Source organism: Vigna umbellata, chromosome 1 (assembly GCF_029865625.1).
Source record: "Vigna umbellata cultivar VRB3 chromosome 1, Vumbellata_1.0, whole genome shotgun sequence".
NCBI classification, from domain to species: domain Eukaryota; kingdom Viridiplantae; phylum Streptophyta; class Magnoliopsida; order Fabales; family Fabaceae; genus Vigna; species Vigna umbellata.
Window position 1 is genome coordinate 51689622 of NC_142165.1, and position 18720 is coordinate 51708341.

General features: G+C 34.3%; 2 protein-coding genes across 2 annotated transcripts; one reads left to right on the forward strand and one right to left on the reverse strand.

The window, feature by feature from the left end:
• Positions 1–2952: 2952 nt before the first annotated feature.
• Positions 2953–5101, forward strand: LOC124826824 (uncharacterized protein C6G9.01c). The gene is made up of 2 exons (XM_047299763.2): positions 2953–3195; positions 4395–5101. Exon 2 carries the CDS (start codon positions 4411–4413, stop codon positions 4807–4809), a length of 399 nt encoding a protein of 132 aa, XP_047155719.1. The 5' UTR covers positions 2953–3195; positions 4395–4410; the 3' UTR covers positions 4810–5101.
• Positions 5102–8426: 3325 nt separating this feature from the next.
• Positions 8427–10803, reverse strand: LOC124826821 (small ribosomal subunit protein eS6-like). Its single transcript, XM_047299761.2, has 6 exons — positions 10716–10803; positions 10567–10631; positions 10120–10177; positions 9930–10038; positions 9305–9577; positions 8427–8845 (listed from the first exon to the last, which is right to left on the reverse strand). The coding sequence occupies exons 1-6, from the start codon at positions 10719–10721 to the stop codon at positions 8607–8609; spliced, it is 750 nt and encodes a 249-aa protein (XP_047155717.1). The 5' UTR covers positions 10722–10803; the 3' UTR covers positions 8427–8606.
• Positions 10804–18720: the final 7917 nt, after the last annotated feature.

The following is an 18720-nucleotide window of genomic DNA, read 5'->3' on the forward strand; positions in this document are numbered from 1 at the left end:
AAAAAGTGAAAATAAACCTAATATGTTACACTTAATTACTTTTCAATGACATTATTATTTTAAAAAATATAAAGTCAATTAAGTTAGAGAAGTATAAGAATAAAAATAAATCATAAATCTAAATATAAAAAAATCAAATTACTAATTAAGTTTTAAAAAAATAAAATAAAAATCTATCAATTTGAAGATTTGATTAAAAAATATTTTTTTAATAATATTTATGTTTATTTCTTTTTATTATGAATTAAATATAGTATTATGTTAAATTTTATATAATTTTTGTAGGTTTTGTATCATGGAAGGTACTCTTGTATTATTTGATAGAATTGCAGCATACCTTTTGAAAAAAAAAAAATTCAAAAGACTTATTGGATTCCGTTATGAAGGTCAGTAAAAATCATTGCATCTCTTTGCTTATAAATCTGGTTTGACGGCTATTAAGGTACTTGAATACAAGATAATTATATGAGTATTATGTTTGATTGCTTGCAACCCATACATTATTAAACATTCTTAATTATTTACATGAGCTTGAAATGTTAATTTGATTTAGTAACACTTAATTTTTTTCAAAGCATCTTTTAAAAGTTGAATAAAAACATTTAATTTTACCAATTAAAAAATAATAATATTTTGATATGTTCATTCATAAAAAGAAAAAGATATGGATCAAGATAAAAGAAAGAAAGAAAAACTTTCAAGGAGTAGAGACAATAGGAAAAAGAAATAATAAGGATATCGTTAAAAACAAGTTATAAGGTTTTGTAAGCTCTATAGAAATTTTGAATGAGAGGTTTTTTAAAGATGGTCTTTTCTTTGTCAGTTGACCTAAAAGGATCATCCTTTTCGATAAACAGAGGAGTAAGAAAATATATGGATCAAAGTAGCATAGCAGAATGGTGATAAACTAGATTTCTATATGTGGGAGGTACATGAGAAGAGTTATATTACTCAAGACATGATGGTTGATGCGTCATAGAGAGTTCTTTAATGCAACAAACATGTCATCTTGATGAGGATTAGTTAAGAGCATTTTGTGATCTTCAAAAGTTAGAGGTGAGGTTTTGTACAGAGGAAAAAGGTAAGAGACAAAAAAGACTAACTCTTTGTTCACTTGAATGGATTTGGGGGAGAATGATTTACTGGATTTGAGAGAATTTGAAGATAAATTTTGTTGTTGTTTATTTGAATGAATTTGGAGGTAAGTGAGAGTGGATTCGGAAGCAACGTTTATAAGAATTAGTGTAGGATTTGATTGATGTGACATATTAAAAAAATTTACTTCCAAATCCACTCTCTACTACCTCCAAATCCACTAAAATAAACAACAACAAAATTTATCTTCAAATCTTGTCAAATCCATTCAATCACTTTCTCCCAAATCTATTCAAGTAAACAAAGCATAAGTGATCGTGTTTATGTGATTCATAGGAACATACATGAATTCCTGTATATTGGAGTTGTTTTAGACTTTCTAGAACGGTTTGGTTTTCTGTCAGGTAAGGAAAGCTAATAATTTCTTTAATTTCATGTTAAGAAGTATGTAATTATGTTTGATCGAATGTGAAATGTATACTTACCTAAATTTGTTACAATTTGAGTGAAGTGTATATCCTGATGAGTAAATAATTTCCTATTAATGATTTTTGTGGTGTATAATTGTGAAATGATGCTTGATTGAATATGTCATGTCGCTATTTTGGAGTTTTAGGAAGTATAAGTCTATTACAAAGTTGAAAGTAGTGAAAATGGAGTGTTGTTGAACTGATTTTCATTCTAAATTGAGGTTTTAATAGTTGAATTTTTAGAAGAGTGATTTTAGAACTATAATTGATGTTGGAAAGTTGTTTTTAGATCATTACAAACTTGTTTAGGACTTTAATTAACTATAAATATGATGTTGAGTTGGTAATTAGCTAATAGGTTGAGTTTAGGTTGTTTTTTGTCCATTTTAGAGGTTTTAATAGATGAAAATCTAATGAAGTAAGTTTATGATAAACTCAAGGTGTAGGGTCTATTTTAAGTCAATTGTGACTTGTTTAGATCCTTAGTTTGCTAAATTATGGTTTATAATGTATAGAATTGGTTATAAGTGTTTTTGAGTGGTTGGGTTGATCTAGTGCATTTTGTTTTTTACTAAATGATCAAAGAGGTACTCAATTTTATCAATAAAATGTTTTTGCATCAATCCTAGTGTTAAAGAAGTCAATTTGGTCATTTAAATAGATCCAAACACCAGGATTGACTTCTTTAACACTAGGATTGATGCAAAGCTCAAAGCTGCCAAAACAGTAAGCTCCTATGCTCTAGGGCGCTAAGCACTCCATTTTTGTGCTTAGCGGCATTTTTACAATGGGTTTTGGGCGTTGGGCGAGTTAATACTGCAGGTTGGTGACTCTTTGCGATTTCTGACACAGTGGATTATGGCGGCACATGATGGAACTCATGGTGACAAGTTGGTCTAGTGAAGTGGTTATTAGCCTGAGAGACATGGAAGGTGACACAAAGAAGGAGAAAGAGAATTATAAAGTTTCTAATGGAAGAGACGAAACTGCTTCTCATTGGTTGATTGAGTGTGTAACATCATTTAAAAAACCGCATCAGCATTATACGTAAACATAACACTTACGTCTTTGGATAAAATAAGGACCTAATTGAAATGAAAAAAAATTAAAAGACTTATTTGAGATTTCTACTGAAAAAAGGATTCCACGGATGATTAAATTAATTAAATTTTTTAATTTGTTCTTTTACTTCTATATAATTTTAATATAAGTATAAATATAATAAAATAAAGAATCTAATTATTATTTTAATAATAGTATATAAGAAAATAAATGTGTATCTCCATTTTAATATTAAAATTAGTGTATATATAAGTTATTCATATATATTACCCATTATGCAAAGTAGACAGATGTCATATAAGTTAAACCCATTTTTGAAATTAAGAGTAAGGATTCATGGACCTATTGGCCCATTCATGTTTTCCCAAATTTTCTAACCCTAACCCAACTCTTCTCACTCTCGGAGCATCTTTCTCACATCCCCCACCACAGGCATCAACGCCCACGCGCCGCTGCCGTTGTTCCTGCCGCCACCATTACCGCGAAGACTCAGTTACGGAGCTCCGCTAATCGTCGGCGTGAACGACGCCCTCTCTGCATTCTAAAGTTGTGTCTGTCGTCGCAACAGGTTGGTCCTCCACTTCCCTTCCCGACTTCTCTGAGTTGTTCTGGTTTCGATATACGATATTGTTTGTTGAACTTCGTTTTGTTTTTGAGATTAAACTTCCTGTAACAGATATGGATAGTAAATCTGAATTGGGATTTTAATGATTTTGAACAACATTAGCTTCTTTGTATATGCTTAAAGAAACAGAGATTTTTGCTTAAAACGTTTATATTTTTTTATTATAGCATATCCTCGCAGCAGGGTTTCAAGAGAATGAAATACCAGAGCTAACTTCTCTCTTAACAATCGTTGGTTTCCCCTGGCTCGTGCATTGTATAACGCTTCCCCTCTTTTTTTTATCCTTTGAAATTTTATATAGCACTTTTTGATTTCTTAGAAATACAGTTTGTGCAAATTTGTCTTTAGTTAGTGATCACTGGTTTTTAGTTAAATGGTAATTCTGTGTTATGGCAAGAATAAAATACCTGTTGTAGCCTGCCCATGGATGCAGGGATTAAGTCTAATAATACTGATTCTGACAGCAATTGGACTTAGGGAGTTCATCCTAATCTTAAAGTTGATTTCATTGTTGACACATTAGCAGAAGGAAACTACTGGGAATTTTATACACTCCCAATCTGAAATACCATTTAAAACTTTGGTTCTCTGTTTGAATGGAATATCTGCTGTTGATTATGTTAATATTGCAGAAATTCTGATTGCTGCTCTTTGCCAATTCAATTAAGGGTAATAAGTCATCAGAACTTCGGATAAAGCATTAGCCCTTAATTTTATTGGCCAACGTAGCAATATGGATATTGACCGGAGTTATATTTCTGTAAATTAGTGATTTTTGGGTCCAAATGGTTAGTGGATTTTAGGAGAACGATCAGCTCTTTTTAATTTTCATTCTTTGCTTTTTTTCTGTTATTGTATTTTGTTCTATTTTCTTCTTTACTGTTAAAATCTGATAATATTAGTGTTTTATTTGGGTTGGAATTTTTCCTCTTTCGTTTTACATTTCATAAAATGTACCTATACATCCTTTTCTCTTTGATGAATATCCAAAACGAGAATCCAAATCTTGAATGAAAAAATGCTGGACCTTGCAACTGAGGTTCAAAATCCTTGTCCTATATCGTCTTAACTGGGGAACTGTTTTTCTTCTTTTTTTTTGTTGAATAATTCAGTTCTGACAAAGGTTGTGACGTGATATGCAGCTTTCTTTTCATTTCAATGACGAAGAAGAGTTCTAAAACAACACCAAATCAGTTGCAGGAGAATACTGTTGCAAAAGAGGAGAAACCCTCTTCTACACCAAATAAAGCATGTAATGAAATTGATGAAATATTTGCTGGAAAAAAGAGGAAGAAGTCTGAAATGAAAAACACTGGAAAATCTGACGGAGTAAATAAGAGTACTGATAAAACAAAGGAGAAGAAGAAGAAGAAGAAGAAGAATGTGAAGAGGAAAACAGATGGATCAGACGATGGTGAGTTTGCAGACCGACCTTCTGGACCAAAAAGAAAAACCGAGGACGGGTTTACCATCTACACTGAAGATGAGTTAGGTATTAATAAAGCTGATGCTGGAAATACCCCTCTCTGCCCATTTGACTGCTCTTGTTGCTTTTGATGGTAATTGTATAATGTTATATGCACTCAATTCCTTGCTCTGGTAATTGACAGTGTTGGGGTTGTCACTTACAGTCTTGGATTTGTAAGCTAGGGTGCATAGCTTTTTACTTAATTATATTTATAGTTGGGCAAAACTTGAATTCTCTAGATCTAGATACGATTCCTTGGGTGATTTCAGCTGGAATTTTGCAGCAGTTATTTCCTCCCATGTAGCACAGTTGTTCATCATGCATGGCACTTATGCTTGTAAGTTTGAGAATGTTTTAAAAGCGGGGAGTGTTCTGGGCGTATGATTTTGTCTCATTTTTTCATATTCTCCAAACCCAACTTCTTTATGAGTTCTATATATATATATATATATATATATATATATATATATATATTCTTTTTAATTATCTTGTATATTTACTTTATTGAAACCTTGATGATCGATGCTATCAGTACCTTTCCTTGTAACCACATAAGTTGAACAAGAATGTTTGCACAAATAGGTGTTTTGGTTATAGTATTTCAAACTACAAATGCTTAGCCGCAACAGGGAATGTACTTATCACTCTACATGGAGGACACCACGGAATTCGTACTCAAACATCAATTAACTCCATGTCAGTAGGTGTGTTTTGTCCCACGAATCATTTGTCAGTCATTTTCAAAATTATTTGTGATTTTATTTATTATGTTATTTTTAATTTTTTATAACTTTTGTTCCAACATAAAAGTTATAAAGTTTACATTCTAAAAGTTTTGTATTTATTGGCGGAAAAAATGTTTTTGAAATAGAAAAATGTTTTTTTTTTTACTTTTGTAATCTGTAATCATGTTTCAATAGAAAGGTTTTATAGAATCCAGATTTAAAGTCGTGAAAATTTCAAGTAGATCTCTGGGAATTATGTTCTTTCTCAGTTTGGTATTTGGCATTGGTGAAACTGTGTCAACCTACTTGAAATATAACACTACAACCTTCAGCTTGAATGTATCTCAGCATTCTCTATTAAAGGTCTCAAGCAAACTAAGAATTTTCTTGTCACACTTTGAATATAATAATTATATACGAATCTAGTGTGCATGCATTAATTTTCAATCAGCACTGGAACTCTTTCAAGCTTGTTCAATAAAAAAAGAAAGTAGTACTTTGCACTAACCTATCAGTTCAATTTGATCCGAACTGTTATCAACCTTTTTTTTGTTTTAATATTCACTTAAAGATATGATTTTTTTTAATTACTTTATATTAGTAATAAAAATATTTTTAGAAGCTTGATGCATTTTCAATAAATTTTTAATTAAAATATTTATTTATAAAATATAGTTTAATTTAAGTTTTAAATATTGTTTATTGAGAGATTTAATGATACATAATGGAGTGATTCTCCTTGCACCTCACCTGTTTCTTCTTACCTCCCCTTTTATACATTTACCCTTCATTTATTAAAAGTCAAACGAAAATTAATGATTACTTATGATTTCTTAACCACTAGCAACCCTTCTAATTCCCAACAATCCTAAATACTTTAAACCCTAAATATCATGTCTTTTCCTTCATGCATCCCTTTCCCTGTTGTTATTTTTTGCACTCTCATTTTTCACTTCTTCACTGTTATATTGTTTTCTAGATTCAGAATTGTAGTGGTTGTGTCAGGTGATGCTGTGAACAATAGTAGAGGAGGAAGAAAGCTGGTGGTACTGAGAAAAAAGTAATGAAAACCTCTCAGGTTAGTGTATTGTTTGAAGTAAACACGTAAACCGTCGTTGGATATGCGGTTATTCGTGACGCTGGTTATAGGAGGCCGAAATTCGATTTTCGGCTCACCCCAACCGCACTTCAAACTGTGGTTTAGGATTGTCGCACTTCTAAATACGGTTTCACTGTGCGAGACTATTTTTTTAACTGGCTGCACACGCTTATCATTTCATGTTTATTAATACATTAATCTTCTCTCATTTTTTTTTTGTTTGCACTTAGTCTCTACTAGGTTCAAATTGCGCAGGGTCTTAACTGTATTTCGGAGCGCGTTTAAAGTCTTAATTGTATTTCGGAACGCTGTTAAAGCCTCAACCGAACACAGCTGTCCTTGTCCGCAAGAGAAGAGATCACTCAGATGGTGAATGAGACACAGAGAGAGGTGCAACGAGAAAGGGAGGGAGGAGAGAGCGAGAGATTGAATCAAGAGAGCTTCTGCACCATACTGGAATTGAAGGAGGAGAACATTTTCTTGGAGGGAAGGTGCAGAGAGTCCGGATTGGGGGTGTAGAGTTTGCTTCTAAAATATTAAAAAAATATTTCTCTTTTTCTGTGTGTAGGTCTACAATGGTAAGAAGGATAGTGTGGGAAATTTGGAGGTGCAGGAAGAATTCGTGGAGGTGCAGGGAGCTTCTCTCTACATAATGGTGTCGTAGACTAAATTATCCAATTGAAATTTTGCATGAGCAGAAAAATGTTCGCGCCAACCATAAAACACTTAACAATTAACTTTTTGTAGAAAGCAAATTACCCTCTCTTACACTCAAATCCAATGTTTCAAGAAGTAAACTTACAAAATAAGAACAAGATTAATTTGTCAGCTTCCACTACTGCAAAAGTTATAAGGACTTTCGAATTATCATATCCTTTCTAAGAGCAACAAGTAGTCCTACCATAAACACCGCTCTAAAAATGGATTCAATCTTAATAGCATCAAATTGCATTTAAGATCAATGGATAGCTAAAATATAAACATATAAGCTCTTCTACGATTTAAAATATCATCATTTATCCTCTACAATTCGAGGATGTTTACTACTTATTCTGTACATTTAATCCAGAAATAGGTTAGATAAAGTAGCTAATGCCAAGTTCGACTTCAGTTTCATCATGACCCTACATTAATTCGATCATTGTCATAAATAATGTTAGAAGAAGACTTTAATTATGTTTTGAAACAAATTACCAAGATAATATTGAATATCATAATTTTAACCAATCATTGTTTTCTATAAAACACAAGATTGATAAATAAAAATTAAAGACATTATATTAACATGTAGGTTAAGTTGACTTCTTATTCAAAGTTTAGTTCTAACCAAAAAAGAACAATAAATTTGTATATATTTTAACTCAAATATTCCAAGTATTTGAATTAGGTTAAATTATTTTAAATTTATGAATAAGCCCTGTGCAACATGCTCGAACCATCCTTAAGGCCTTGTTCACTTGAGTGGATTTGAGGGGGAGTAATTGAGGGAGTTTGAGAAGATTTGAAAATAAATTTTTTTGTTGATTATTTGAGTGAATTTGGAGGTAAATGAGATTGGATTTGAAAGTAAATTTTTTTAATCTGTCACGTCAATCAAATCCTAGACTAATTCTCACAAACTTTACTTTCAAATTTATTCTCACTTACCTCTAAATTAACTCAAATAAACAACAAAAAAATTTATTTTCAAATCCTCTCAAATCCCCTCAATTACTCTCCCTCAAATCCACTCAAGTGAACAAGGCCTAAATAAACCTACAATAACGCAATAAATTGGCCTAGTTCACGAGATTCGATTGGGAGCATGGTATCCACCTTTCGATTTATGCAATTTTGGGCGAAACAGATATTGAAACGCTTGTAGAAGGCAACGCATATAATATATAAAAAAAAGTTCCAACTAGGCAAAAATCATTACATTCGATTGACAAAAATCGTTGAAAATTACTCAAATGAACTGAATGTATTTAAATTTAAAAGCAATAAATGTTTATCATAAACACCCGCAACCGAGTCTCCCAAAAACAAAGTGTAGTTTAAACCTCACCAGATCTCACGCAGCCTATGCAGTAACAGTGGGTTTGGAAGCACTAGAAAGTTTGGATCTACGCTTAGCCAAGCTTTCACTCCGGCGATCCCTCTGCTCCTTCAATCTAGAAGCAAGGAGTTTCTGATACTCTGCTGCTTCTGACTTCGCCTTAGCAATTCTTTTCTTCTTGTCAGCAATCCTTGCTCGCTTCCTTTGGAGAGTCAAAGGAGTGACCAATCGTTGAATCTTTGGAGCTTTGCTCACTTTTTTCCCTGTTAACCAATCATCCATTACAGATTAAATCACAATTACAAATCATGTTCAATAAATAATTGGATTTCAATGTGGAGTAAAATAATTCTTTCATTCAAATATCAGAACCCATCTTAAACTCCATTACTTTGTTCCATATTAGGAGCTGCATAGAGAGATTGTTTTTCCAAAGAACATTTTAAAAATTGTTCAAAGTTTCCCAAATGTAGAGAATGTTAAAGTTCTGCTCTCACTGAAAAATAAAACAGATCACCCGTCCAAGTGACAAAATACTAGCTATTTGATTAGAATATCCATAGAATAGAAGAATAAATTAAAACTTGGAACTATCGAATTGACGCTCTATACGCTACAGTAATAGGTTACTTAGCATTATTATTCATTTAAAAATTTTCTCGGGCTGCCGAGCACACAAACTGATACAAAATTTATGGACATAAAAAAACTTAAAAACTTACCAGCTTTTGTCGTAAAGGTCCGACGGTATGTGTTTACATACTTTCTCACATCATCATCCTTGGACAGGTTGAACAGCTTTCGGATTTTTGAAGCTCTTTTTGGACCCCTCATCCTTGGCTTTTCAACATCGGTGAGACCTGGCAAATCACTATCGCCCTTCTTCACAATAACTAAGTTCAAAACAGATAGGTCAGGGCTAACAATGCACCCACGAACAGACTTCCTTCTACGCTCTCCATTGCGCCTCCCGTATCCGCGGAAACATGGGGTTCCTGTTCAAATGCAAACAAAATCATCAAATCTACCAATAAACATGACTATGAGAATCCTGGTAGTAAATAAGTTTCTAGTAAAAACTAAAAGTCAAGAATGACGACACAAGTGTCCTCCGTAAACAATAATAACACATAACAATATGCACAACAACAAATAATATAAGACGTACGGAGTAAGAAAAAATAATAAGTAGGTAGAGAAACACATGAATCCATTCTAAAAATTTCGACGACCAAATCCAAATGTTGAACATGGCAGTAATACCAATATTCCAACATCAATCAACTACAATTATGATTTGTATATAAACCAAAACAACAACAAATTAAAGCAATAGAAGAATCTTACCTCTATGGAGCAAGAGTCGGACACGACCAGGGGTCAGCACTCCCTGCTTCATTGGGAAGCCTTGTTTGTCACACCCACCAGTGATTTTAAAAACATAGCCTTTAAATTCCTTCAGTAGCAAAATTATAGCGGTTATCAGATAAATTTTTTAATAATAAAAAATCTATAAAAACAAGCAAAATGAACATACCTCGCCCAGGGCATCACCAAGGACCTCCTGGGAGATCCTCTTGTCCCAAAATGCTCGACTGCAATACAAAATAGAAGACCATCAAATGAACAAGTCGCATAAAAGGTTCCCAAGCGAAACTAATATAAAAATGAACTCCCAAATCAACTTGCAAAGAAACAAATCCCAATAGATATCAAGTTAACTTTCATTGTGCATGAATACGGAGATACAATGCAAGAAACAAATACTTGGACAACAATCATGAGAAAGGTATTCATAGAGCTAAGAAATAAACCAAGAGAAAGAAACGATTAAACTACAAATAACAAAACTTAAGCTAAGCCAAATCCTAATCAATATTAGTCGGAAACACAGAGCACAGAGCAACATTGTTCTGAACAGAATATGCGGATCGGAATAGAAGAGTAAGATGACTGAAACATCAAAAGAAAGCAGAAAGATTACAGCTTCTGGTCGTCATCGATTTCCAGCTTCTTCTGACATCCAGTGGTGGGATTTGCTATGTTAAACTGTAGAAAAATCAACCGTGTTAAGGAGGGAAGAAGACAAGGAAAAGTCGAAAACGGAAGCAATTAGGGTTTTCGAGAGAACACCTTCATTTTGCAAGCTCCTTCTGATCCCGCCGCGCCTAACTAGCTGCGTGCGTTTGGAAAATATAAATAGATAAGGGTAAACTCGGTAACGACGACGAAAGATAGGGTTTGGAAGAGTTTGGGCTTTTCTTCCTTCTACTTCCCTGTTTTCAGGCCCATTGATACGAGCAAATAAAAACAAAACAAATTTCTGTCCTGCACCCTCACGATTTCTAATTGCAACCCCCATAAGTTTAAAATGTCCATTTTACCCTTGAATTTTTATTTGAAAGTTGGTTCCTCCTTCTTTCAAAGTTTTCTTATAATGTTGGTTTTCTTTAAGGTGGTAATAGTAGTTATGAAATTTGGTATTGTGGAAAAGGTAGGAGTAGACAAACTGCACTATTTGTAGTGAACCAATTATAGTTAATTATAAAATAGTTTAAATAAACTGAATTGAACTAAAAACATAGTTAAAAAAATTGAACTGAACTAAATAGTTCAGTTAACTGCAATATAATTCAACAAATTGTTTTTTTAATTCATAGTTCATTTAACTATTTATTATGTAGTTCAGAGTTAAGTGAATATACATGCTTTTGAATTGTGAAAAAATTCAGAATTAAAGTTAAAGCCTCAAACCTAAAGGATACATAACAAGATGAAAACAAATATTACAATTCTCAATCAATGTTACAAAAATATTTCTCAATTCACCTGAAAAATTAGAGGCAATTAGAGTTCTCAATTTTAACACTAGAAACTTATAGTACTTGGAGATATGCATATGTACGTTCCCTTACCCTTTTCTATTATTTCATATGTCAATATTATCTAGATTTTTTTCCACTCAACACAAAATTATTTGGCAGGATTTTATCCCCGCTAGTTCTGTTATTGTCTCAATTTGTAAATTTTTGCTCATATGATCCAGAAAGGTGTTTTGGTTTATAAATTTCTAATTTCATGGCTTAGAAGTTCTGGGTGAGGAGGTAATTCAACAAATAAAGTTTCAATGCCCATGAATGGTACAAAACTACATAGAGAATAAATTATTCTATGTTTATCCAGTGATCCTATTCTATCTAGGGCTATGTATATCTAAATCTAGCATGATGGCATATAGTACGAATAGAAAATGATATGTTTATAAAGGATTAATCACAGGAATCTATCTTTTGTTCAATTGTGTATGATGATTTTAACCATTGAATCTGTAATTAGAAGTGTTGCTTGTGAAATTTAGTAGTTATATCATTAGTAGAATTTGTGAAAAATATTTTTTAATATATTTATACAAGTATGAGTAAGCACTAGTGCAAAAAGGACTTTAGACGTCTGTTATTTTGGACTTTTAACGTTTGATCTCTGTCCGACGTCTATATGGGTGACGTTAATGAGACGTCGGACCCTTTAGGTCAGACGTCTCTATAGACGTCGGACCTATATAGGTCCGACGTCTATATAGACATCCGATCCATACACGTTAGACATCTCTGAGGTTGCTCTTGACTCATGGTGATTCGAGTTTACAACTTTATATTTTAGTTGAAGAGAATGTATTGTACATTTATTTTATTGGATGGTTTTAAAAACGTAGTGGAGGGAATTGGAGGAGTACAAAACGCAAGAAATCGCCGCCATAGAACGCCGCCTAAAGTCACGAGAATAACTGCACCAAAACCCAACGAAAACGCATTTTAATTGGTTCAAATGAAAGATAATGCATCAAAGAGTGATGTAATCTGAGTAAAATTAATTTAAAACGGTGCAAAAGTGAGAAAACGAACCTGAAAAGCGTAACGCGTAGAGGGAAAACCCGACAAAGATGATGAACAATGAGTGCGCATAACGGCTGTCTCGCGTTCACGGTGTTTTAATGCCAAAACTTAGACGTCGGTTCCCCTAATTAACAGACGTCTAAAGTGCTTTAGAAGTCGGAGTGGCGGGATCAGACGTCTAAATAGAGTCAAAAAGTGACTTTTTAAATTTATGGATTTAGGGTTAAGACGTCGGTTCCCCCAATTAACAGACGTCTAAAGTGCTTCAGAAGTCGGAGTGGCGGGATCAGACGTCTAAACGGAGTCAAAAAGTGACTTTTTTAAATTTCTGGATTCAGGGTTTAGACGTCGGTTCCCCCAATTAACAGACGTCTAAAGTGCTTCAGAAGTCGGAGTGGCGGGATGAGACGTCTAAACAGAGTCAAAAGTGACTTTTTAAATTTCTGGATTTAGGGTTTAGACGTCGGTTCCCCCAATTAACAGACGTCTAAAGTGCTTCAGAAGTCGGAGTGACGGGATCAGACGTCTAAACGGAGTCAAAAAGTGACTTTTTGAATTTCTGGATTTAGGGTTTAGACGTCAGTTCCCCCAATTAACAGACGTCTAAAGTGCTTCAGAAGTCGGTTTCCTCCATAACAGACGTCTAAATAGTTGTTTTATTTACGAAAAATGCCACCGGTCATTTTTTACATTTGGATATTCGAGGGTCAGACGTCTAAAGGGTGACGTTAAAGGTCTTTTTTGCACTAGTGAAGCCTATATAACTCATTAGTTTTGCATGCCATTGTGATTTATTAAAATTGAAGTTTTTTTTTTTAAATGAAGTTATGAATGAGCTTTTTTTATGCATGTGCAAGTTTAAATTAATAGTAGTTTAGGAACACCAGTGCAGAAAAGGCCCTTAATTGACTTTAGACATCTGGGTTCAGGATACCCGATGTCTAAGACCTATTTAAGAGTCGGGGCCTACCATTGCACGCTAATGAGGTAGTCAGAATTCCAAAATTTACCATTTAGACGTCCGATCTCGTCATTCTGACATTTAAAGTCTTATTTAGACATCGGCCCCTCGTAACCCGAACGCCAAATGTGTCCACTAAAATTATATTTTAAACCCTTTAGACGTCGGCTAGGAAGAGGCCTGACTTCTAAAGTCATTTAGACATCGGCTAGAACGAGACCCGACTTCTAAACGTATGTTATTACCAAAACCGCGAACGCGACGCAGCAGTTACGCGCACTCAGTGTTCATCATCTTTCTCGCATTTTCTCTCCATGGCCAAAGCTTTTGAGGTTCGTTTTCTCTCTTTTGCACCGTTTAAAATTATTTTTACTCCAATTACATTACTCTTTGATGAATTATCTTCCATTTGAATCGATTATAATGTGTTTTCATTGCATTTTGGTACATTTTTGCACGTGTCCTTGGCCGTTGATTTTGAGCATTTTTGGCCGGTGATTCTTGTGTTTTTTAACTGTGTACTCCTCCATTTCCCTCCACTGTGTTTTTGAAAAGTGCACATGCAGACGTCTAATGGATTACAGAGCCCAGATTCGTCCAGGACATTAAACGTCCACCGCCCACAGTCAGAGGTCTATATAGACATTTGACCTATACTATCCGATGTCTATATAGACGTCTGACCTGTACTACCTGACGTCTACATTGACGTCTCCCAATAAGACGTCAGTGCCTGATCAAACGTTAAAAGCCCTAAATAACAGAAATTAAAAGTCTTTCTACAAAGAATTTTTATAGTTAAAAGATATTTGTATACCAATTCTAAAATTAATATAGATAGAGGATATATAAAAAGTGTTATTTTTTTATATTAGGTATTGATATAGAAAAGTATTTCACACGTTGTTTTCCAATTTGTGAATGCATCCTATTCTGCAATTGGATATTTTTTTCTTTTCGATATTGTTCTGTATGATGGATGTCGCAACCGGAATCGCGACGGAACGACGATCCAAAAAAGAACGGGTTTTGAAAAGAGATTATGGAGTCGCCACCATAGTTTATTCTGGAAAACTACGGAGAAACCATAAAATGATAAGGCATGGTCTAGGAAGAACCAGATTTTGGGTTCGGGAGTCGGTTACGCGTAGGGAAGGTGTTAGCACCCTACAACGCCTGCCTTAAGGCAGTACCATTAACTAAATGCACAAATATGATGTGGTTTTCAAAATGTTTAACTATCCCCTAAAATAAAATTCTAAATAAACAAAATATATTTTTTAGTTTTTTGGGCCCGACAAGGATTGACCTTGCTCCTACGTATTATCATTCAGAATGAGAAATCAGGGTTACGTAGTTCTTTTGAAACTGTTTGAGAAGTTTGTTTGGAAATTGTTTGAAAATTTGTTTTGAAATGATTTTGGATTTTTGGGAAGTGAACCTGACAAGGACGAACCTTGCTCCTACGTATCTCCACTCTTGATGGAGAATCAAGGATCACGTAGTTCTGGCATAAAGATTGTTTGTTTGCTTGAAAGTGTTGATGTTTTTAGTTTTCAAAGATTTTATATTTTTGGTATTTTTTTTGAGAAAAAGAAGGTGAAAAGGTTTTTTTAGCACAAGGACGATGCATGCGATCACACATGTGCTTAACCTTTAAAATATATTTTTTTGTATTTTTTTTATAAAAGAAAGAGAAAAGGTTTTTTAGCACAAGGACGATGCGTGCGATCACACATGCGCTTAACCTTTAAAACATTTTTGGTATTGTTAACTTTTTTTTATAAAAGAAGAAGAAAAGGTTTTAGCACAAGGACGATGCGCGCGATCACACATGTGCCTAAACCTTTAAAATATTTTATTGTTTTTTATTTTTATTTTTTTTAGAAAAGAAAAAAGAAAGGATTTTAGCACAAAGACGATGCGTGCGATCACACATGTGCCTAAACCTTTAAAATATTTTTGTTATTATTTTTTGTATCTATTTTCTCCCCTTTTTTTTGTTTAGAGTATAGCAAATAAACCAAACCCAATAAAAATAAAACACTAGATATAGGAGGGGGGTTATCATACAAGGGGTTATATACAGTAAAAACTAATAACCAAACAAATAATAAAAATAAAGAAACAAAAGCATAAAAATAAAGCAAGAGAACAACCCAACAAGAATAGGGGTGCAGAGATAAAAACCAGAGGTGCAACTCGAAATTTTTTATCCAGGCCAAAGATAAGGGTATGGCAGTAAAGTTGGAGGCGCCAGAAATGAAATGAGCCCAATGTCCAAACCTCTCCCCTTTTTGGTTTGCAGAAAAGAATGGGCTTAAACCCAAACGGAATAGGGGTGTGAATGGGAGAAGGGTGTATGCAAAGGGAGGATAGAGTTTTTATTTCAAAAAAAATGTGGATCAGGCCCAAGGTTTTTTTTTTCAAACAGAAGCATTAGGGGTTAGGGGTTCTCTCATTCTTCCATCTCACTTGACCATCACTAACACAAGACGCGTATCTCTCTTCTCCCAGCCAGGAGCCCTGACGAAGGGTTATCATCTCTGCACGCACACTGCAGTCCCCCGCCAGACCGACCATCGCGTGTCGCCGTCCAAGCCATCGCCAGCTCAGCCGCCCACCGTCGAGACCATCGTCGGCCGGAGTCGTTGCCGGTCACAGCACCAGACCCTCCTTTCCTTCTCTTCTTCCCGCGTTAGAGAAACTCTCACGCTTCTCCGTCAATCCCCGCTTGAACGATGACGGCTGCCTCGAACCGGAGCACCACCAGTGTCACAGGTCACAACCAAGGTCGTCGTCGGTCCACGTGTCGACGTCTTCCGCCGCCACGAACAAATCCACCTCTACCCCTAAAACCGTCACCGTCACAACTACTCCTGAACCGCCATCGCGCCTACCACCTCTTAGGGTCCCGTCGTGTAGTTATCAGAGAATACAGCAACAAAGGCTTGCCAAGACAATGTTTGTGGGCTTTTTGCTAATTGGAAAAAAAATGAAGTTGAGTGGGAGAGTCCCCTTCTCTCTGATGTGCGTGATGTAGGAAAATCCAAAAGAGGGTGAGAGGTGAATGATGAATGTAATGGAGGAGAAAGTGGTTTCATCAGAAGTACACAAGTTTTAGTATATATGTTGCTCTGTGTTGAGGCCTTGGCTCCCAGGATCATTCTCTCTTTGATTGATTTTTCTTTTCTGTTTTCTTATGAGAACTGATATGAAAACACCTCTGCTGCTGCCGTTTTCTTTTTATTACATGTTTTCTGGATGCTAAAGGGTATTGAAGCTTTGATGTTGGGGAGTATATGCATATTTTCTATTAATACTCGATGAGTCTTGCAGGTATGGAAATCACGTTTAGAACGCAATTTTATTAAAAGACAATGCCACAAAGAAAACCAACATGACTATGAATATTAATCAAACATCAAAGAGTTTAGGCATACGAAGACTTACCTTTGTCGCTTCAAAGAAAAAGTTTTCTTTTGGTTTTAGTCTCCCTTGCTCTCTCCTCGAGTAATGTTCTTATTCTTAGTTGTCTCCTGCTTTGCCTGGTATTGTGTGCTTTTTAGTGAAGACCTGGAAATCCGGAGCTAGTGGTTGGGATATGGTCGTGAGCTCTCTCCTGTTCTGTGATGGTGAGGTGTTGGAGATCCAGGGAGTCTCAGAGTTTGTATTTTGGTTGCGGTCCTCCGGTGCCCGATAGGTGGAAGCCAAGCACAAATGAATCGTGTTTTCTCCCTCCAAAATGGTTCCCCCTTTTTAGCCTTGTTCACGCTTCAGATGAAGCTTAAAGTCAAAAGCATGGTCTATCAAAATGGTTGCTTCCTACGACAACCTCCTGCTCTGCTAAGACAGTGTAAATGCAGCATGCATGGCGAGCAGAACATTTGCACTAGAATGGGAGATGGCGTGATGGAACAAAATAGCCAAAATGCTAAAGTTGACTCAAATTGGACTGACATTTTTATGTTTTGTTTCTTTTCTTTTCCTTTTTTTTTAACATTTGACAGAAGGAATTAAAGTAAAAAAAGAACATAAAAATAGAATAAAATAAAACAGACTAAAATAAAATAACTCTAATTAAATAAATAAAATTAGAATAACCAAGAATAAAATAAGAATAAATAAAATAAAACACAATATAATAAAATACAATATAATAAAATACAATGGCTCAAAATAACAAAATAACCTAAAATAAAAATAAAAATAACAATAACATAAAATAGAGCAACATAAGATAAAATAAATTTCATTATTATTTATTTATTCATCGGACGAAATTAGGTGTTGACAATGGACAAATATAACACCTTCTATGTTTTAGGTGACATCCCCACGAAACATGCACTTGTTTAGTGTGTTAATCACTTATCTCAACATTTTTATCATTGAGGTAGAAAATAATTGTCCAAAAGTGAAACTTTTAAAAGGAAAGATACGGGAGATGCAAACCTTTATTAGAATGCAAGGCAACAAGGTAGAGAGGTTTTCAGTCATGGATCAAAAAGTACAGAGTCATCTTCATTTTGTATCTTGTTGTACATATATGTTCCTTGTCTGAATCATCAAAAGGTGATGACTAAAGAACTTGGGATGTTTTTTATTGGATGATTTACATTACGAAATTTTTTGAAATCATTGACAAAAAATAAATTTATTGGTAAATTTAAATTATAATAAATTTTATTGACAAGTTTAAAAAAAATTATGATAATTGATAAGTGTGAAAAATAGTTGTTTTTACACTTATAAATGAGCTCAATCTTGTAATTATTCATGTTGTTACTCATTAAAAAGTTGTAATAGGTAGTAGATTGTTATGTACAGTATTGTACAGGAAAAGGTGTGTTATTTGGACTTTGTCAGCCAATTTTCGCAAAGCGAAAGCCAAAATTCGCACTGCCAGAAAAAGGAAATTTGCATAGCGTACCAATACTTGTGTGCTGAGCGAATAACATCAGTTAAAGTGCAGCAATTAAGAAAATTTGCATAGCGCATCAATATATGTGTGTTGAGCGAATTAATGAAGTTAAGTGGCTTTAAAAGACGTGACAGAAACGATCTTCTGACACGAACAAAGCGAGAAAAGTACTGGAGAACTCAGGAGACGATCAGGAGACCTTTCAAGACATCAAGACTTCACTTTCTGCAAGGAATTGCTGTAAAGAGTATGTTTGAGATGTCTAGGATAGGCTAAATTTTCTGTTCATTGAAATTGGTTGTATGACGACACATTAATGTAAATTTCCTATGCAATATATGTTTTTGTTCTTGTTCTTTT